The 23,823-nt window shown below is 37.6% G+C and overlaps 1 protein-coding gene across 1 annotated transcript in view; it reads right to left on the reverse strand.

The window, feature by feature from the left end:
* Nucleotides 1-23,823, reverse strand: part of MALRD1 (MAM and LDL receptor class A domain containing 1) — a 649,658-nt gene that overhangs the window by 124,389 nt on the left and 501,446 nt on the right. Inside the window, 4 exon segments of the mRNA XM_049096644.1 lie at nt 7,862-7,987; nt 17,760-17,945; nt 17,948-17,990; nt 20,580-20,596. Of these exon segments, the coding sequence (XP_048952601.1) occupies nt 7,862-7,987; nt 17,760-17,945; nt 17,948-17,990; nt 20,580-20,596 (372 nt within the window).

The raw sequence follows: 23,823 nt of genomic DNA on the forward strand, positions 1-23,823 counted from the left end.
AAAAAAACACGACATGGAACTCGATCCCAGGTCTCCAGGATCACACACCGGGCTGAAGGCGGCGCCAAACGGCTGGGCCAATGGGGCTGCCCAATGGTGTAGCTGCCTTTTTTCTTTTTTTAAGATTTTAATTTATTTATTCATGAGAGAGAGAGAGAGAGAGAGAGAGAGAGAGAGAGGCAGAACACAGGCAGAGGGAGAAGCAGGCTCCATGCAAGGAGCCGGACGTGGGACTCGATTCCAGGACTCCAGGATCAAGCCCTGGGCTGAAGGCGGTGCTAAACTGCTGAGCCACCCGGGCTGCCCTGTTCCCTGTTTTAAAAAGACAATTCTGGATCCAGTATGTAAGATCAACAGAAGGGCTAAGACTAAAATTCAGGAGCCCCGTTAAAGGTTTGTTGTAATAATCTAGTAAAAATGATGAAATGAATGAAAGGGATGTAGTAGGAAGTGAGAATTGTGGGGATCTGTGAGATATTTAAATGTTGGGATTGAAATATACAGTGATAATTTGCAAGAGTCAAGGGTGGTGTTCAAGTTCCTGGCTGAGCCACAGGGTAATTGGTGGTTTCATTCACTGAATTGGGGGATTTGTAGGGAAGGAAGAATTTATAGGGGAAAATGCTGGCGTTTTAGGTACCTAAGGTGATATGCAAGGAAGTATTCCTTGGCCAATATTATTTGCAGGTCTGAAGCCCAGATAAAACATAGGCTAGGGCATGAATTTGAAGCTTTGGATTTCTCATTCTGCCTTTCAGATATCATCACTTTTCAGGCTTGCCCCTCAGAAATCACTTGATCACTTTTTAGGCGTCATGGGGTTACAAAGATACAGTCTTTGTCTTTACAGGAGCAGACTAACCTTAGCAGAGAGAGAAACAATTTACTTGGGCAGAGAAAAGATAATGATAATGAACATTAATAGAAAAGTAATAAGGAGAAACAGAAATTTTATATAGGAAAATATCCATTGGAAGAAGACTTTGAAGGGCAACTAGAGAGAGTCTGATTGTGGAGCTAGTCATTGAACATTGGGAAGGGAGTGGAAAGAGGAAAATCAGGGTAAGAGGGAAGTTGCAACAACAGGGAGGTGCAATATACCACATGTCCAGTGTCCTTTATGTTTTCAAAGGTTTCCAGTGATTTGCCCTTCCAGAGATATCCAGCTGGCCCCTGAACAATGTGGGGCTTGGGGCACTGATCCTCGCACAGTTAAAAATCCACAGATAACTTTTAACTCCCTCAAAACTTAACTACTAATAGCCTACTGTTGACTGATATCATAAATAGTCAGTAAACATATATTTTGTGTGGTATTTCTATGATATACTGTATTACTGCAATAAGGTAAGCTAGAGAGAAGATTAGGACAATCATAAAGAAGAGAAGTTGCACCTACAGTACTATACTGAAAAGACTGCATGTCAGTGGGCCCGCACAGTTCAAACCCATGCTGCTGAAGGGTCAGATGTAGTTCCCATCTTGCCTTCCCTACTTTTCCCCGTTTAATTATGATAGGGGAGCTATACCCTGCAGGCTTCTGGGCCATGCTGTGCTAAACAGAACAGATGTGAAATTTCCTTCATAAACGAGAAATTAGCTGTTTTGACTAAAAATAGCCCACCAGTATGGTAAAGCATAAATAGCTACAAACCTTTCAGATAAACCATTTTATAGTCATGTTTGGTCTTAAGTACAATTTTAGTCTTCCTTATATAAGGGCTTTGTTTTTATAAGAAAAACCAGTAGAGTGTCTGATACTGAACTACATCAAAATACATACAGCTGCATATTTTTTTTTCTGGGGTCGTTAATATTTACTTTGATGGCTGAGAGTAAATCATCGGCTTGCTTTACATCAAAATAATTCTGTGGAAATTTAAATATGCATTTTATTACACTGTATAATGGAGCACAGTGGAAAGGACACAAGCATTGGCCAGAGCAAGGAGTAAAATTTGGTGTTTTGGTGGGGAGATGATTTGTAGTTTACCTCCACAAGGCATTCTTTTCAGTTTCTGCTTAGACCCAGGTTCTTTATCCATAAGATGCAAAGACATAGTACAACATATTTTCACCTTACTCAAAACAGTTTATTTTTATTTTTTTAAAATTATTTATTTATTTATGATAGTCACAGAGAGAGAGAGAGGCAGAGACACAGGCAGAGGGAGAAGCAGGCTCCATGCACCGGGAGCCCGATGTGGGACTCGATCCCGGGTCTCCGGGATCGCGCCCTGGGCCAAAGGCAGGCGCCAAACCGCTGCGCCACCCAGGGATCCCTCAAAACAGTTTAAAGCAGGAAACAGATGAAATGGGGAGGGAGATATCCATGACTAGTTAGCAATGAAGGGATTAAATACTTCCAGGAGATAAGTAGATAATTCTCAAATGGGAAGTTGGATTCTATGGGGTTGATATTAGAATTAGCCTGAGTTCCCAGACTCTTCAGCCACATCAGTGTCTCACTGATGTTTTGCATTGGTTACTGTGACCATGTATCTGGAGGCCAGTAGGACTTAACTGACTACATAGAAATAGCATTCTAGGAAGAGTTCAAGTTCAGTTCCACTCTGGTGTATCACCCTAGAAAAACAGGAACACATATAAACCAGATGCGTGTGTGTGTGTGTGTGTGTGTGTGTCTGTGTTGTGTGGTCTCTTTCAATGTACATGGAGGCTTGGGAAGTGATAGCTATTGCATGGATCACTGAGAAGACTGACAGTCACCTGAGTCCTGGTTTTGCCTCATTGGTACATGGCTCAGTTAATGGGTTGTGTGACTTCGGGCTAGGTACTTTAAAGATAAGGTTTCTCATATTTCAAGTGAGAATTATATCGCCTTGCTTTCTAGGGCTGCTGAGAGGAGTATAAAATGAAATGTATTTATAACATTTCTACACTAGTGAGTGGTATGCACAACGTATTAAATCATTGTTCTCACCCAGCTCTCTATATTTGGGGATTCTTTAAACTGCCCATGAAACCTAACTTCTATTACCAGTGTCTCTCTGGCTTTTCCTTTTCCCCTTTACCATTATGAGCACCATTACCACTTTAATTTACTGAAAACCTGCTCTGTTTTAAGACTATCCTAAGAGTTTTGGCATTACCTCATTTAATCCTCATAACATTGTGTGGTATACCCATATATATCCTTTTTCACAGAGGAGAAAAACTGGTTAATAATATAATTTGCTCAAGTTAATAGAGAGGGAGCAGCAGATATGGAACCCAATTCTAGTCCTCTAACTCTCAAGTCTGTTAGTCTAAAAATGTCAAATGATCTGCTGTTCACATCAGAATTTCTATAACTCCCTGCTATTCCGATACTATGATCATGAACTTCTTTAAATGGTAAGGTATTTATGTACATTCATGGATTAAATATACACATATACAACAACTTGCACATAGTTTTGGTTTATGTATGGATCTGAGAGTCTTCCAGAAAACCAAATGGTTTGATGCAGTAAACCAAATACCCAGTGGGCACAGACTGTTCTCTTTATCTTGAAATCCCAGCACAGGGACTGCAGGGAAGATTAACTATGGCTTAGAAATTTGGCATAGCTCTATAGGGCTTCGATTTGGTGTCTGCTTCAAGTACAAAATGTTCTTGTTGAAAAAATAATAACTTTAACTGAGGGAATTCATTTAAAATAGAGCGAGGGGGGTGAAGGAGAATGGGTGAAATAGGTGAAAGGGATGAAGAGCACACTTATTATGATGAGCACTGAGTAATGTATGGAAGTGTTGAATAACTACATTGCACACCTGAAACTAATAAAGCACTATGTTGAGTCTCCTGGAATTAAAATAAAAAAGTTAGTAAAAAAATAAAACTTTTGAAACATTATTAGGTGTTACTGTTATTGTTATTAAATATATATTAAATCATACTCATAAAATCTCATATTACAACTTTATATTTTTTTCAAAGATTTTATTTACCTATGTGAGACAGAGAATGAGCATGAGTGGTGGGGGAAGCATGGGACAGAGGAAGAAGCAGGCTCCCCGCTAAGCAGGTAGCCCAACATGGGGTTCAAGCCCAGGACCCCAGGATCATGACCTGAACCAAAGGCAGACACTTACCTGATTGAGCCACCCAAGCACCCTTACAACTTTATATTTTTAATACTTTTTCCTAATTCTCCTTCACATGGATGATTGTCATAATACAGTATAACCTTAGCATAACTTTCATTAACCTCTGCTACTACAGATGACTGGATAAAGACTCCCAATTTAAATTAAGCCAGGCACATTCTGTTCAATAATTTTCTGTTGCATAAGCAACCAAAACTTGAAAATAACATGCCTTTCTAACATAACTTGAGAACAAACAGGCCTTGTTGAAATATACTTAACCTGCAACACTTACACAGGGCCTGAGGTCAATGTTCCCTTTAATAACTTAAACCTCAGGTGAGGGTAGGCCAGATGCTCACCACCTGCCATGTGACCAGGGACATTACTGGATGCTGTCAGGATTGGGCTCATAAAGCCTATGAAATGCCATCCATAAAAGGATATGATGTTTGGAAAGAAAGAGGAGGGCAGCCCGGGTGGCGCAGCGGTTTAGCGCCGCCTGCAGCCCAGGGCGTGATCCTGGAGATTCGGGATCGAGTCCCATATCGGGCTCCCTGCGTGGAGCCTGCTTCTCCCTCTACCTGTGTCTCTGCCTCTCTCTCTCCCGCTCTGTATCTCTCATGAGTAAATAAAATAAAATCTTTAAAAAAAAAAAAAAAAGAAAGAAAGAGGAAGGTGTCACGGGCATTGACACATCTTAGTGTGTTAGTGTGGATTAAGCTTAGACACATTTTTTTTTAAAGATTTTATTTATTTATTAATGAGAGACACAGAGAGAGAGGCAGAGACACAGGCAGAGAGAGAAGCTGGCTCCATGCAAGGAGCCCGACGTGGGACTCGATCCTGGGTCTCCAGGATCACACCCTGGGCCAAAGGCGGTGCTAAACAGCTAAGCCACCAGGGCTGCCCACTTAGACACATTCTTAAACACAGAAGCATTGACTTCATCATATTTGTTTGACAAACTAAAATAAGCAGAGATAATAGAAATAGAGAACAAAAATATAATGTGGATTTTATTTCTGAAAACGGTTTCATTAAATCTTTATATTACTGTAAGCCAGTAGCTGGGACAATACGACCTATATTTTATAAATGAACTATGAATGAACTGGTGAATGGCTAAACTAGATAGGGCAACCAGAATGTGCTCTCTATTATCACTATAGGTTGTCAATCCCTCAGGATGAATGGCCAGTCTTCTGTTTTTCTGACCATATTTTTAAAGGCAAAATATGTAAAATCAGACAATAAACCATAATATGTTATATTTGTTCTCATACAGAACTGTCCTGAACAAAATCTCACCTTTATGCAAATAAGTTTGGGTATCATGTATCAGTGCTTTGTCTTAGTGGTTTCAAAGAATGAAACTAGCTCATTAATATCTTTCTCACTCTGAAAAGAAAGTGAAAGCATTTCCTTTTGGGTATCAATCTAATGTATAAGAATGCCTGGTACAGAAACAATGGCAAAGAGCATTCATCTTTGCATATTTTATGGGACCAGATTTACCTGGTTCTTGATTTCTTTTTGTACTCATAAAATTCAGTGCTCTATGAGTATTCATTTTGGCAGCATGAAAAATAAGACTTTTTTGTACAGTGATTTGATTATAATTATCATGCTTTTGTCACTTATCTCATAATAATCAGATAAAAAGAATATATTCTCACCTAGTTTTGATATTAAATATCTCCAATTTATTTAGAAAATATGATTGAATATATATTTTATTACCAATTTATATTATCTTTTAGATGTGAGAGATTTATATTGCCCCAACCTATTATTTCATATATCTCCTACATGAAATAAAAGTTCAATTACTCAGGAGAGATGTTAACAATGGACTGTAATAAATTAGAGAATTTTAAAGCAGTTTTGATAAAAGTATACTCACAAACATACATTATCAGCTCTTATAAATATTCTGGGGTCAGGAGAGAAAAATGTTTAAAAGTCAGTGTAGGGCAGCCCCCGTGGCTCAGTGGTTTAGCACTGCCTTCAGCTCAGGGCATGATCCTGGAGACCCGGAATCGGGTCCCACGTCAGGCTCCCTGCATGGAGCCTGCTTCTCCTTCTGGCTCTCTCTCTGTATCTCTCATGAATAAATAAACTCAAAATGGATGAAAGATCTAAATGTGAGACAAGATTCCATCAAAATCCTAGAGGAGAACACAGGCAACACCCTTTTTGAACTCAGCCACAGTAACTTCTTGCAAGATACATCCATGAAGGCAAGAGAAACAAAAGCAAAAATGAACTATTGGGACTTCATCAAGATAAGAAGCTTTTGCACAGCAAAGGATACAGTCAAGAAAACTAAAAGACAACCTACAGAATGGGAGAAGATATTTACAAATGACCTATCAGATAAAGGGCTAGTTTCCAAGATCTATAAAGAACTTATTAAACTCAACACTAAAGAAACAAACAATCCGATCATGAAATGGGCAAAAGACATGAACATAAATCTCACAGTGGAAGACATAGACATGGCCAACAAGCACATGAGAAAATGCTCCGCATCACTTGCCATCAGGGAACTACAAATGAAAACCACAATGAGATACCACCTCCCACCAGTGAGAATGGGGAAAATTAACAAGGCAGGAAACCACAAATGTTGGAGAGGATGCGGAGAAAGGGGAACCCTCTTGCACTGTTGGTGGGAATGTGAACTGGTGCAGCCACTCTGGAAAACTGTGTGGAGGTTCCTCAAAGAGTTAAACATAGACCTGCCCTACGACCCAGCAATTGCACTGCTGGGGATTTACCCCAAAGATACAGATGCAATGAAACACCGGGACACCTGCACCCCGATGTTTCTAGCAGCAATGTACACAATAGCCAAACTGTGGAAGGAGCCTCAGTGTCCATTGAAAGATGAATGGATGAAGAAGATGTGGTCTATGTACACAATGGAATATTACTCAGCCATTAGAAACAACAAATACACACCATTTGCTTCGATGTGGATGGAACTGGAGTGTATTATGCTGAGTGAAATAAGTCAATCGGAGAAGGACAAACATTATGTGGTCTCATTCATTTGGGGAATATAAAAAAAGTGAAAGGGAATAAAGGGGAAAGGAGAAATAATGAGTGGGAAATATCATAAAGGTAGACAGAACATGAGAGACTCCTAACTCTGGGAAATAAACTAGGGGTGGTGGAAGAGGAGGTGGGCGGGGGGGGTAGTGACTGGGTGACAGTCACTGAGGGGGGCACTTGATGGGATGAGCACTGGGTGTTATTCTATAAGTTGGCAAATTGAACACCCAAAAAAATAATAAATATATTATTAAAAAAATAAAAAATAAAAAGATAAAAGTCAGTCTAAAGCTTAATAAGTTGACTTTTAAACATGACTAGATCATGCAAATAGGGAGCTTTTATGAAGAATTGGGAAAATTTAAAAAAAAATGTTAGGTTATTCCTTATTTTAGAAACCAAGCAATTTGCATCAAAGAGATTTTCAAATACTAATAACTTTAAGTTACATTAAATTAAAATTAAGTGTTCGTTTTTTCTTTATTTGGGGACATCCTTTATATAGAATAGGCATGAGTTCATTATGTTATATATTTATAAGTTTATGTGTGTAGCAATGTTAGTATTCTTCCCACCCCAAATCAATAATAGAAATTCAATTATTCCATACTTGCAATTATTTAGAATTTCAAGTTTTGATGTTTTTATCATCTACATGGTTAAATCACTGGCTCATATTGTAAAGAATATTTTAATGGAAATAGAGTACCTGAGCAGCTGGATTCATCAGGCTGGAAATCTGCGCAGTTGGCAAAACCATCACAGCGCTCATGAACTGGGATACAGCTGTTCGATGAAGTGCACATCAAAGCACCATCAGAACAGCTCTCATTGACTGGGGGAAAAAAAAGAATCATCTCTTTTTTAAGTGAATTTCTTCTAATGAAATAAGACAGTTTATTGTGTCATTCCTCATCTTTCGGTCCTATACTTAAATTATATAATTCTTTCTGATTCTTCAAAAAGTTTGTTGATAGAATCATTTCCCAGCTGTGCACTATGTACTATTATACTGGTATGTATGTATAAAGTTCACTATGTGTATACTATGTAGTCTGAATTGATTTTAGACTAGAATAAACTATGTCAAGGCAGAGCTCCCTCTATTTCTGCTTCCCTCCTAATGTCCCGGGCATTATGTACAACTAAAGTGACAGCAACCATTACTTGTTTGAATGTTCATCCATTTCCACATGGTTTAAGTCATGGGTTGTCATATAGGTCATTGCAGCTCAGTGCCCTTATGACTATGTGCCTTTATAACATGGTGCATTTTACTAATTCCAGAGTCTCTCATCAGCCTGATTTCAAGAGACAAGCATAAGTCTTGCTGGTAAGACTTGGGTTGTTTCAGAAAAATGACTTCACTGATGTTAACTAAGGGTACTGACAATTCTATAACAATCTAGTTTGCCAAGTACTCAACCTCTTTTGGATGCTATTCTTAGTCATGAAACTGTATTTTTGTCTTCCTGCCTCTCTATCTTTTGTCTCATTAGGATGATGGTTTCCTGTAAAGCTGTATATCATGTTTATGTTCTTTTTACAAGTTAGAGCTGAACCAGAACAGAACCCTTCATTCCAGGCTGCCATCAGGCATTTCTTGTCTCCTATTTGCTTGAGAACCTGGAAACCAGCAGGCTTAGGTTTCAGGCCTAATCTCTGTTCTCTGGTTCCACCTGTTTTGTTCCATGCTGATATTTGTCATGTCTTTAAGACTTTTGATGTGATAGTTCTTCCATCTAGCATTGCTACATGTTTGGAATAGAGGGAACATTGAACCTTGGACCTACTGCACCATCCTGTCAAGAATTCTGGATATATTTCAAAAGCACTAAATAATGATTATATGATCTACACTGATTTTCTGTCCCTGATCCTTTGAGTCCTTCAGTTCTGCAGAGAGAAGCAGAGGGCAGCAGTGTACAGTCAAGGCTTTGTGGTGCCTAATCCAAGTTCAACAAGAACAATTCTGCCTTTCTCTGACTTACCTAATGGTGTCACATGCAATACCTGATTTGAACATTTTAATCCAAACCTGCTGCTAGAGTTAAAAAAAAAAAAAAAAAAAGAAGAAGAAGAAGAAGAAGATTGACCTGGGAAGTTACTTCTACTAGAATAAAGACAATTAAGTTCAAACTTCTCAACCTAAATTGATATTTTTAGAAGACTTGGAAATAAGCATCCCCATGGATGGGTCTTACACAAATTTTGTCAGTATTAATCATGATTTTTTTCTCTCTTTCTTTTTTTTTAATTTTTATTTATTTATGATAGTCACACACAGAGAGAGAGAGAGAGGCAGAGACATAGGCAGAGGGAGAAGCAGGCTCCATGCACTGGGAGCCCGACGTGGGATTCGATCCCCGGTCTCCAGGATTGCGCCCTGGGCCAAAGGCAGACGCCAAACCGCTGCGCCACCCAGGGATCCCTTTTTCTCTCTTTCAAGTATATTTATGGGCTGGAATTTTTGGAGTTATCATAGGTTACTGACACAGTTTGATAGCTGCCTATCAAAATTAATTTTCAAATTGGACATGAAATGTTTTTAAGAGTCTTTCCATTGATTAAAAAAGCCAGTTCTGAAAACTTAAGTGATACTTTTCACTGAGTAATCCTGAGGTGCTAGAACATCAGTTCCTGCCAGTAAATATCATGGAGCTGCCACTACATTAAGACTTTATGCTTAGCACTTCAACTGGAGACTGCAGGGAAAGATTTTTTAGAAAGAGTGAATGGAAAAAAAGAAAAAGAGTGACCAGAACATAACGAGCAATAAGAACAAAATGACAACACAAAAGCAGTTAACAATTTAAAATAATAATAAGAGAAATGCCATAAGGACAGACTTAATTGGTAAAGTATCAGTACAGATAAGTATTATAAAAATAAGAGGTGCCTTTTAGTGCATGAAGTCTGTAAAGACTGAAAGAGTAGAGTCTTGAGATGTTTTAAATTTTCATGTTTCTAATAAGCCATTTAGCAGAGTGGGAACAAAATCTATAAATGGGGGATCAATAAGTTTGACATTAGAACAGTGAGTATAGCAGTTTGCCTTTCACTGGGGAGTTTGTGTAGGGAGGTACTGCAGACAAACTTAAAGCACAGGACTGAAACCAGATTGTAGAAATGTCTGAGGTCTCTGAAGAGATGTCTTTAAGCTTTTTCAACAGGTTAAATGATTTTAAGATCTACATTGACAAGATAAATGATATTGCAAACCAAGTAAACTAGGAAATAGAATGATCTTCCAACTCTTATAAGATGAAGAGTTGTATGTAAAAAATGAATATGTATGTATATACATGTATGTTTGTGTATATATACACATTGTTATCACCGTTGTTTTGCATTATAAGGGGCTGAGAAATCAGATTAGTGTTACAGTTTTATTTAAGATTTATTTATTTATTTTAGAGAGAGAACACAAATGGTGGGACAGGGGGCAAAGATAGGGAGAGAGAATCTCAGTCAGACACTGCTGAGCATGGAGTCTCAATGCAGGACTTGATCTCATGAGCCTGAGATCATGACCTGAGCTGAAACTAAGTGTTGGACGCTTAACTGATTGAACTACCTGGGCACCCCAACAGTATTAAGTTTTAAATAATACAGTATGTTTAATTTGTATACAAAGATGATAGATAATACGCATCTACTATTGAAACATTATTTCAAACACTTCTACACTTGAAAATGCTAATCCATTCACATACCTTCACTCAATTTCCTGTGTGACTGATAACTTATTTTCAAGTTGACTATACAATGAAGAGCTCTACCTGTAAATGGCCTAAATCCTCAGCTTTGGCCCAAATAGTATTGAAACACATAAAAAAAATGTAACAAAATAAATGGTTTCCAGTTATAAAAAGTCTTCCTTTTCCCCTTTATAGAAATTTTATATCTAAGAGACACTGTATGAAATTAAAAACAAAAATCTTAGTTTCTATGGCATTTAAAATAGTATTAGACACTGTATGAAATTTAAAACAAAAATCTTAGTTTCTATGGCATTTAAAATAGTATAACATTAAAGTTAATAGATATTTATCAATTTCCTTCTAAAAGTAGATGGCAAATAAGTTATGAATGCAATTAATATGTACCAAAACCTACACAGCAAAGGACATTGTACTGAATATAGGAAAATTAAACCATTACTGTCCTTTTCTCCTTATCACTACATACACAACAAAGAAAAATTCCAAAAGTACTCCAAATAATCTATATATAAAATTTAGAGGAAACTTAGATTTCAGAATTTCCCTGGACAATATCTACTTTCACCACATTCAAACATGATGGGTTAATGTCTATAAAAACACTTGTCTCAATCTGTCATCCTAGAGATTGACATTCTTTCTTACCAAAATGAGCCAAGTAACACAGAACATTCTGTGGCTTTTAGCTTATTCACTCAGGTATTAAACATGCATCAAATATAAGCAATTCATGAATGGTTCACTGGAGTTACTTTCCTAAAGCAAATTCTCTTTTATAAATTATTGTTGTTACGTACAAAATATAGACAAAAGTAAAGTACATGTGTCTAGGGATGTATATCCATTTACTATGAATATGAAAGCACATGTATGCAGTCCCACATTTCAAAAAGCAGAGTGACTATGATCTTGCATCTTGAGAATGAAGGTTGTCAGCCCTTCAAGGCATGTCCACACCTAGCACAGAGCAGGATGGATATTTACTCTACCCTTGAGCTAAAACCAACTACTACTCTTACTGAAATATCTTAGCAGTTTAAATAAGTTTTATAAATAAGTTTAAATAAGTTTTATAAAACTTTTTGTATAAAACTACAAAAACAATTTAACAGGTAAAGAATAATAATTTATTATGTGCATTATGCAACTGACCATATTCATCCAATTCTTCAGTAACTCTGGAAAATAGACAATCACCATGGTTTTAATGTTGAATAAGCTGAGGAACACTTTTGTGAGAAGCTATCAAATGCAAAGTGATGATCTTTATACTATCATAGAGAACCACCATAGGATGTTGGGATCAACGCTAACATATTGAAAGGCTGATCATAAAAATATTGATGATAAAGGTTGACCCACCAATCTGAAGAGCCTGACCCATTTTAAATCTTCTAAATGGCAACCAACTTCATAAGATACACTGACTACTATTGGAATATGAATTAATGGTAGAAAGTGGGTAGACTATTTGCTTCCTCATTTTTTTCAGTCACATCCATCATTGACAGATAGCTTCCAGTGCCTCTCCCAAAACATTCTGCATCTTCCCTCTCTGCTCAGGATCCAGAAGCCTGAACTATAAAGGGCACATCAACACACCTCTAGCCCTCTAGCTTCTTCTTGGTTTGGCTGATGTATAGAACCAGCAAGAGGTAAAAGGGATGGAAGAGGCTGTGAGATCAGCATGGGCTAGCTGTTCTCTGACCTTTTACCAAGTAGCCCTCTCTGATTCCAGGTTAAGACACATCTTCCCTCTCACATCCTTTGGGTACTAACAGCTCCTGCTTTTACTACCTAGTGTGGTTTCCTTATGCATACTATCTCCCTATAAATAAATAACCTCTTTATTAAAATACTCTCAGATTTTACAAAATCAATGTACCATCTGTGTCTTGTGAGGATACGACATCGGATGAACTGGAGGAGTATCAGTAGAAGAAAGCTCCTAACTTTGTGCTATTTTTCTATATAATTAAACCATACTAGTTTTTTCTCCTTTTACAGGTTTATATAAACATTCTGATTACTAGAACACTTATTTTTACAAGAATAAAAGGCCATTTGATATTGATTTCCCTGCTTAAATTGTGACCACTTCAGAAATCTTATTCCCACAACATTTAAACATGTGCAAGCCTCTCAAAAACAACTTAAAAAAAAAAAAAAACTTATTCCTCTTCTTCCGACTACATCACATTCTAAGTGCCAACTTCTTGGAAGAGGTGTCTATAGTTGATTTCTCTGTTTGCCTACTTTCTCTATTAAAGATTGGCTTCAGAATTCTGGCCTCCCTGCCCACCCAAGTTTCCTTTCCAGGATCACCAGGAATTCTGTTATGCTTTTCCTGACCCATATGTTTTAGGCCTAATCTTACATGATCTCTCAGAAACATTCCAGCCTGTGAATACTCTGTATTTAAGGCTTTATACGTTTCATTTATGGTTGTCACTCTCTTACCAGTGTCCTCTCATGTCTCTGACCATATCTCAGGGTCTTTCAATGTTTGTTTTCTCTTAACTGTCCTCTACCTTTTGTTTTCTTCTCTATCCTCTATATTATCTCATCAACACCTACAGCTTCAAGCATGTATGCTGAAGGCCATGTGTCTTTATATATCTTGCTTTATCTCCTTCCTGAGTTCCACTTATCCATTCTGAATACATCTTCAATACTTCCATGTGGATGTGTCACAAACCACAAACACAACAAGTTTAAAAGTGAGGCCACAATCTTTCCCTAAGCAAAGCTTCTCCTCCCATTTTCCCCAGCTCAGGAAATGGCCCATTCTCTGTCCTGTTGTCCAAATCAGGAACTGCAAACTATTCTTGATTACTTTCTTTTTCCTCTTCATCTGAACGTTTCTAAAATCTAGTCAAAATCTTTACTTCACACTGTTACGCAGTCAATTCTTTGTACTTCAGCTGTGACACCTTCTAGCCAGCCCTGTGTCTCACTCCAGTGCATTCCATGTACTACTTGAATGGTGGGTGTCAGTTGCATGATGGATGAGGAAGGACTCTTCAAAGTCTAGTCCCTGCTCATCTCTCAAGACTTATTTCTACATTTCTCACCACAAACTCTATTCCAATTATACAAAATATTCTTCAAGGCAAACAACTTTTTCTCAATTTCTGGACTTTTAGTGGAATCAAGCACTTCTATACTTTACTTGCCAAATGACTACTGTCTTTCCAAATTTGCCCCTGCAATCACTTCTCTTACTAAAGTTTACAGATTCCCTAGCACCAAAAGTATGACCTACCCTATGTTTTCAATAACATTGGGTTTATCTCTGTCACAGAACTTATTTTATCCTCAACTATCACCTTCAGTAATATATCATGAATCCACAATCTGAGCCGGTCTATGAACATCCATATGTATTGTCAATGCCCACAACAATATGTGGCATAAATAACATTATTAATGAGACCTTGTGAGTGAATAAATAGCTGTGAGTTTAAAGAAAATACCATTCTAAATCAATAGGTAAGCCCAGAAAAAAAACAAAAACCTAGTATATCTTCAATTGTGTGAGTCATCATTAGGAGCTTTTATTCTGTAAATTTGCCCTAGCATTTTTCCCCTAATTTTCACACAATTTTCTTTATAGACTCATAACTTAATTAAATATTTCAGAGATGGATGGAAGCAATACTTTCACGATACTAGTTCCCAGCATGGGCTTATTTCCCTTTAGGAGTAGAACTTCACATGTTACTCCATCATCAAACACCAGGTTCCCAAAGAGTGTTTGAAAGTATAAGGATACTGTACTTTCCTAAGCTTCTATTTAAATAGCATTCTTATTTGAAGTCAAATATCATATGACTCTATAGAACTTAATAAGATTTCTATCAACCAAATTACTTAGAGCCCTGATGGGAATAGGGATAAATTATTTGGCAGGCTTTTTCTTCTTCATTCACTTCCATTTGTTTACTTTCCTCTAAGAAAATATTATAAGACTTGACAAGTTGGCTTTATTACATAAAGAATATACATGTAGGAAATAACAGGGGAATGGAATACCAATCTCTAAGCCTAAACTAGGAAAGGAAGTTCATTTATTTATGACTGAAATCTTTAAACATCCAAATGCTGTATCCCCTTTCTTGTATTCATCTGTCCTCCTTTTCTAATACTTATAATTCCGATGCCCACTCTAAACAAGACACTAAAATAGCTTTATGTTTCTTTCAAGGTCCCCTTAAAGTTACATTCAAAGCTGTTTTTTACTACTTAAAAAAATTGTGGTCATTAACATGTGGTTTGTGTAGCTCTATCACTGCAACCTATGTCAAAATATAAAATACAATATAATGAAACACCAAGCAAACAAATAATTAACGAGATGGTAGCGGTGCTTTGACTCACCATGCTTTTGTACTCACCTTAATGATTTGTGTAATTCTTAACCAACATTCTCCCTTCCCTCTATGAAATAGGCTAGTTATAATAAAAGTAGAAAGTGCTGAATACAGGGCTGAGGATTTTCCATATATTTTCTCAAATCTTCACAGTTCTATAAAGCAGTATTACATGGATGATAAGACTGATTCTAATAATGTTCTCAAGCCTGCACTTGCAATAAGTGATAAGGATTATATTCAAAACCATGTCCTTAGGATTTACTTCCATGAATCCTTAATCACGTGACATCTTCCCAGGTAGTAGTCCAGGTCCAACCCCTACCTACATATCTTCATTAAAATGAATATTTGCCTATGTCTCTTTGCTTGATCCATCTTCATAAATACATTGGGAAGCAATTAAAACTACATGTCCTCAGTCATTTCCACAAACATTTGTTAAAACGGTAACAAGTCCCATTTATAGGTGTATCCAGAAACATCTAAAAATAAATTTAACCAAGGAAGGGAAAGATCTGTATGCTGAAAACTATAACACATTGATGAAAGAAACTGAAAACAATGAAAATAAATGGAAAGATATATCATGCTCATGGATTGGAAGAATTAATTTGCTAAAAGGTCCAAAATACTCAAAGCAATCTACAGATTCACTGCAATCCCCATCAAAATACTAATAGTATTTTCTACAAGACCTATTTATATGGTACCAAAAAAGACTCCAAATATCCAAAGCAATTTTGAGAAAGAAGAACAAAGCTGGAGGTATCACAATCAGATTTCAAAATATACTACAAAGCCGTAATAATCAAATAGTATGGCACCAACAGAAAATCAGATGCACAGATCAACAGAACAGAATACAACACAGAGGTAAGCCCATGCATATAAATAGGCAATTAATCTATGACAAAGGAGACAAGAGTACACACCAGGGAGAAGACAGTCTCTTCAATAAATGGTGCTGAAAACTGGATGGCTACATGCAAAGGGATAATTCTGAAACACTTTCTTACATCACATACAAAAATGAAGTCAAATGGATTAAGGACCTAAATGCAAGACCTGAAACCATAAATTAAAAGAAAACATAGGCAGTGGACTTTTGGGCATTGGCCTTAGCATATTTTTTCTGGATTTGTCTCCCCAGGTAAGGGAAACAAAAGCAAATTTATCAGTTTGAAGTACATGAAACTAAAAAGCTTTTGCACAGAGAAAGAAACTATCAACAGAACTAAAAAAAAAAAAAATACTAAATGGGAAAAAATATTTGCAAATGATGTACTTGATAAGGGCTTAATATCCAAAATATACAACTGAACACATACACATACACACACACACACACACACACACGTAATCAGATTAAAATGAGCAGAGGACCTGAATAAGACATTTTGCCAAGGAAGACATCCAAATGGTCAATGGACACATGAAAATTTGCTCAACATCACTCATCACCAAGGAAATACAAATCAAAACTACAATGAGATAATCACCTCTAAGATTGATTAGTGTCAAAGATAGGAGATAACAAGTGTTGCCAAAGATGTAGAGAAGAAGGAACACTTGTATTGTTGGTGAGAATGTAAAATGGTACAGCTCTGATAAAAACAAAACAAACAACAACAAAAACAAATACTACAGAGGTTCCTCAAAAAATTAAAAACAGAACCACCAGACAATCTAGTAATTCTGCATCTGGGTATTTACCCAAAGAAAACAAAACACTAATTCCAAAGGATATATGCACCCTTACATTTATTGCAATAAACATAGCCAAGATGTGGAAACAAACCAAGCATCCATCAATAGATGAATGGATAAAGAAGATATGAAACGCACACACACACTAGTAATATAAACGATAAAAAACAATGAAATCCTGCCATTTATGACAATAAGGATGGATCTAGAGGATATTGTGCTAAGCAAGTCAGTCAGACAGAGGGAGACACATACCATATGACTTCACTCATATGCATAATCTAAAAACCAAGCAAAAACAGAAATAGAACCATAAACACAGAGAACAAACTGGTGGCTGCCAGAGGGGACAGAGGTTGTGTGGTGTGCAAAGTCAGTCAAAGAGATTAGGGGATGCAAGCTTCCAGTTATAAAATAAATAACTCATGGGGAAGAAAAGTACAGCATAGGAAATGTAGTCCGTAATACTGTAGTAACTTTGCATGGCGGCAGATGGTAATAAAAACAACAAAAAAGATAACAAATACATAGGAGCATCCTCCACATAAATGGCCCAGATGTAAATAAAAAAGGAAATCAGGTAAGTTTAACAGAAATTAGTGTGACTACAAACAGAATGTTTCCAGAATTCTAAGCAAAGTCTACATGCTTTGATTAGCAACAAAATACAAGCAACTACGTTACTAATGATAGAATCATGGTAAGACTCTAGAGAACTTTGCTTCATCTGTCAAGTTCTCTTTATAATTTCCAAACTGCATTTCTTCCCCGACACACTGAGTTAGTGAAAGTAACTCACAGCAGCTGGATTCATCTTCATTAAAGTGTCAGTCGGACACTCCATCACATAGCAGGAGAGATGGGATACACTCGTTGCTGGAGCACTGGATCTCCATTTCACCACAGCGCTGAGGAGGGGGGCTGAGAGAACAATCCATTTCATCAGAGCCATCTATGCAGTCTTCCTGTCCGTTACATTTCCCTGGAGTGTGTAGATACAAGAAAACTGATGGGCTTCACAGGATGATGGCTGGTGGTGGGGGGAGGGGGCACAGGACCTAAACAGAGAGCAAGTTGTTTTCATATTAGGAGAATTATTGCTCTGTCCGGTGTTGAAATATTATAGGATACATTTATTCCTGGGTAAAAATGAAACATTATGGTAATTTAAATAAATTAATCTTCAATTAGGAATGATGTGAGCTCCGCAAAACATCCAGGTGTTATTAGAGACTATGCCCCATCTTAACCTTAGAAACAACATCCTTTAAAAAATGACACTTTCAAACTAAAGAAGAGATTTTGGTTCGTGTGTTTTAAATTTGACCACTACATCAGATTTCCCTTGAGAGTGAAGCTATTTTACACAGTAAGTTAAGTACTTTGGAAAGCTGCATTCGCAATTCTAGAATTATGTGAAGGAAACTGTCATTCGACCAGTAGGTAGTTTACAAACTTTTTGTAGCCTCCACTTGGGAAATTTGGCTCCTGAGACCCTGGTCAGGGCTGAGTCACAGAAATAGACGTCTGCCATGAGTTTGTCACACTGCTCTAGGCCCTTGGGTCTTGATGACAGCTCAAAAGTCATGTGCTGTCATATGGAAAGCACCAATGAAATCATAATGGATGGCAAGATACTGCCCTAGCAGGAATCTTGAAGATAATGTGGTTCAAATCCAATCGCCTTATTTTACAAATGGGGATGCAGAGGCCCATAATAATACTAGTTTACAAATTTTTATCACATGAAACTCTTCTGCAGCACTGGTTTGTTTGTCTGTTTGTTTGTTTATTTATTTATTTTTGCAGCACTGGTTTAAATCAGCTCTAAGCCAAAACTTAAAGCATGAGCAAAGACTGATGACTTGCTATAATTTTTAGAAGTCAGAAATATATGAGAATATACCTAATTGCATTAATTTGCTGGAATATTATTGGTGCAATGGTTCTTAAGCTTCATATTATCTCTTTAACAGTTGTTGATGAACCTGTCAGTATATTAAGGGGAAAAATAGATAATGGTGGGGACCAGTTCAGGAATAGTTTTGTGTTCTTTACATTTTAGAACAACTTTTATTCATATTGTTATTTAAATTATATATAGGATTATATATTCTATCTTATACAAAAGATATATAATTATAATTACACAATTATATAGAAGATATTGATTATATATTATATATAAGATTATATAAGAATAATTTGTTTTATGTATTAAGATGCTGTTGTGAATTTCTTAAAAAAAATGAAACTTTAAAGTTCTTTCTCCCGACTCAATCGAGTAGTGGTAATATATGTAGGATATATTTAGACTCAAACTCTGTGGTGAAAGCCATATATTTGCGGGAAATTTTCCAGGAAACCACCTTATTGGACTGGGCTAAATGTATGACTTTAAGACACTGCTACCATGTTTTTAGCTCACGACTAACAGGTCATAGTGGCATATACACTTGTAGTGCTCCGTTGTACGCATCAGAAACTCAAATTTAGAAGGTAAATTGGATTTAAGCTTTTGTTTTGTTTTGTTAAAGATTTTTTTTATTTATTCATGAGATACACAGAGAGAGACAGAGACACAGGCAGAGGGAGAAGCAGGTTCCCTGTGGGGAGCCTGATGCAGGACTCGATCCCAGGACTCTGGGATCACAACCTGGGCCAAAGGCAGATGCTCAGCCACTGACCCACCCAGGTGTCCCTGGATTTAAGTTTTTATATCTTTATACCTACACACACACACACACACACACACACACATCCATTAGATTAAACTCACATTTAAGGAAAGGTAGACATTCTTAATTTGATTTTTTTCTAAAATATTTTATATGCTGAACTTTCATCTTTACGAACTCATCAAAGGTTGAGAAGTTTGAATAAACTGCATATGATAAAAATTTAGAATCAGATTTCATTATACACCTATTACTTAGATGAGGTACTAACCTTTCTGAAAAAAGAATACAAAGGAAGTAATTTTTCCATATTCCAAGACAAGCACAAATTCCCAGTGCTTCTCCCCTGTTCAGAATGAGGCATATATGTGTGTCTGTGTGCATGCACACGCACACATGTGGGTGTGTTCCCCTACATTTTCCCTTACATTAGATACATAAATATAAATAATACCTTTTATTTGGAGGAATTATTCAGAATTATTTATGGCAAAAGGTACTCAGAGCTCACGTCCTTCTTTACAAGGAAATTGGTAGACTTGTCCTGCCTTTTGTGGATTCTGTCTTGGGCTGAGGTTTTTCCACCAAGATTAAGGTGTTTTATCCCACAACTGCCTGGCAGGGGGGATTTGCAGACAGCTCCCAGAGTCCAACCCTGGGAGTTTCCATCTGAAGTTACAACCCCTCCCGGGAAATGGCTCCATTCACTGACTGGTGCACTGGGGATAGACAGGCCCAGCCCCTGCGCCTCAGCCAGGGACAACTATGAAAGGGCCAGTGCGGCTCCAGAGCCCCCATGGCATGGGCTGAGGCCCCCCTACGGCACCTGCATCGCACCTGAGCGTCCCTCCGGCCAGTCCTGCTCCCTTCCTCCACGGGGCTTACTGCTGGGAGAATTTCCAATCGGCTTTCTACAAAGGAATCTGTGTCTCAAGGTCCACTTCCCTGGGAACCTGGCCTCAGATACACTCCAAGCACCAAAACGTATCCGGTTTTAAACTGAATTCCTCTGAATCACTTCCTAAATTTTCGCTAAAGTATTTCTGATGTGAGAGGAACATGAACTTGCATCCCTAGGGGGGTCTAAATAGGCTCTTAGCCAGAAGCACTTCTCCATAAAGCCCAGCATTTCTCTTAAGTCTCTTGTTTTATCTGATGAAAATTCTGTATTCTGCTACACAATATATCTGTGCTTAGCTTGACAGTAAAGTGCTCAGACAGTAAAATGCTCAGAAGTTGCCAGGGGTTGGGGAATAGAAGAGATAAATGATGTTCTCATTCATTTGGGGAATATAAATAATAGTGAAAGGGAATAGAAGGGAAGGGAGAAGAAATGGGTAGGAAATATCAGAAAGGGAGACAGAACATAAAGACTCCTAACTCTGGGAAAGGAACTAGGGGTGGTGGAAGGGGAGGAGGGCAGGAGGTGGGGGTGAATGGGTGACGGGCACTGAGGGGGGCACTTGACGGGATGAGCACTGGGTGTTATTCTGTATGTTGGCAAATTGAACACCAATAAAAAATAAATTTATTATTTAAAAAATAATAAAAAAAATAAAAATAAATAAAATCTTAAAAAAAAATGAGTGTGGTACAGGGGATTTTTAGAGCTAGGAAATTCTTCTGTATGACACTACAATGGTAGATATATGTCGTGCTATAGACCAAATGTCTGTGTCCTCCCAAATTTCATATGCTGAAATGCGATGATATGTAGAGGTGATTAGCTCATGAGGTGATCAGCCCTCGTGAACATAAAAATGACTCTTGCTCCTCCCACCTTGTGAGGACACAGCAAGAAGGCATCATCTAAGAAAAAGCAGCAACAATATACCTCAGAATCTGTACTTGAGGGACACCTGGGCGGCTCAGTGGCTGAGCATCTGCCTTTGGCACAGGTCGTGATCCTGGGGTCCTGGGATCGAGTCCCGCATCAGGTTCCCCACAGAGTCTGCTTCTCCCTCTGCCTATGTCTCTACCTCTCTCTCTGTGTCTCTCATGAATGAATAAAATATTTTTAAAAAATCTGTATTCTAGCCTGTATCTCCTATTTGATGTTTTTCTTCTGAAATCTCTATGTTCTAGTTTCTTCAAATCCCTTTTAAATTTCAACATTTAAAGTACACAATACTTTAAGAGTGCCTGAGTGGCTCAGTCAGTTTAGTGTCCAACTCTTGATTTCGGCTTAGGTCCTGATCTCAGGGTTGTGGATCGAGCCACACATTGGTCTCCACCCTCAGTGGGGAGTCTGCTTGTCCTCTCCCTCTGAATCTCCCCCGTGTGCTCTCTCTCTCTCAAATAAATAAAATCTTTAAAAAAGAGTACACAATACTTTGATAAATGTAGTGTGCATAGGCCAAGCACACTGGCCCATTATTTACCATCCCCAGTGAGCTGCTTAGGCAAGTTGTTTAAAACCAATGGACCTAAAGCGCAGTGGACACACAAGGAGCATAGAGCCTTATCAGTGCCAACCTTGGTATGCTGCATTGGAAATGCATGCTGCTGTACCTACATGAGGGGGTAATTTTGTGGGAGAGAGGAACGTGATTAGAGCAAAACTAAGACCTCCAGGAAACCAAGCTGAAAAGAGCACATTCAGGTGTCACTTCCATATGCCCCAAGGGGCACCATCAGGATAGAAAAAAAAGAAAGATAAAGTAAGAGAGAGGGTTGTTCACATTTTGGAGAGTGTGACAGAGGGATGGGAGCAGGAGAAAAGACACTCCAAAAAAATGGTGCACTCATTTTAACAAAATGATTCACTGTTGAACTTAAAGTCACTTCTTGTTAAGTCAACATCTCTCAAGCTGTATCTGATAAGAGGTATTGCATAGACCTGACGCTGGGCAGGGAGATGAGAGGCTGGTGTGAAAGCTTCGTGCACGCGTGTACGCGTACACACACACACAAACACGCACACACACTACTATACTATCTCATAATAACTGTAGGGGAAAGTTCGTCAAGTGAATTACAAGTCTAAAGTGTACTGGGATCAATAATGAAGTAGATCTCATGTTGTAGTTTGCAACTGATTTGTTCTCTATATATTAGAGCTAATTCAAGGCGGTATCAACAGTAAAGCTACATTCACTCACTATATCCCACCAAGTGCGCTTCCTCCAGTGGAGAATAAGTGTGGATGTACAGTAAGCATCTTAAATTGTTCATAAGTCACTGCTGTATTATATTGCATGACGAGTGGATAAGCACATGAGCATTCGTTTTTGTATGCTTCAGCAGAAAATAAGGTAAGAAATGCTGCTTGGGAGTATAGGGAATTTGTATTCAAGTTTGTTTTGAGAAAAGTGATTCTGAAACCAGCAGAAAATTCCACAATTGAAGCTCTTCTAGCACCACCACAAAAAAAAAAAAAAAAAAAAGCAGCAGAATCACTACAACTGCAAAAACTGCATATTTGTCATGTCTTTATCCATTTTTTTTGCTCAGAGTTGTGATTTCACATTGAATTTGGCCATTCCAAATCAGAGTTGAAGAAGTTTCAAACTTCATTTGAAAATACCGTGACATTTTAATGTCCAAATAATTGTCATGAAGTGTTGCTCAACAAATATTTCTTAAACTGATGAATAATAAATCAATGGTTTAAATAGTAGTTTTACTTTCCTTGATCTTTCCTTGATCGTAGGCAGTGAGATAAGCGAAATGGATAAAACTAAGAATGCACTGACAAATTGACAATTTCCATTTATTTAATAAGCCACAAGATAGAGTAGATCAGAAAAAATAGAAACTCTAAAGTTCTCTAAAAAGATAAACTTCTTATATATTTAATAAATCTGTAGTTTAGCAACTAAAGCTATCATACATTCATATAGAAACTATGGGTTTTTACCAATTGCTTCAGAAGTTTTATGGGATCTTACGTAAAGAGCTTTTAAAACAATGCTCTCTATATGAATACATCTTCCCTTTTTATTTTGCAGTAAATCTCAGGAGAGGGAAGAGGAAAAAAACAAAAACAAAATACCTGGGATAAAGAAGTTTAGGAACCGACATTGTTGACTAATTTTCCTATTCCTAGTAACTAAGGCATTCCTCTGAACACCACTTTCTATTTCATTCTGTGCTCTGCAGACAGTTACAGTTCCTGACATTTTGGGTATTTCTTTATCCTCCTACAAGATGTTGGTTCCTTGTTCACTCAGTTTTGGAAGAAGC

This window comes from Canis lupus, chromosome 2 (genome assembly GCF_003254725.2).
Source record: "Canis lupus dingo isolate Sandy chromosome 2, ASM325472v2, whole genome shotgun sequence".
NCBI classification, from domain to species: Eukaryota; Metazoa; Chordata; class Mammalia; order Carnivora; family Canidae; genus Canis; species Canis lupus.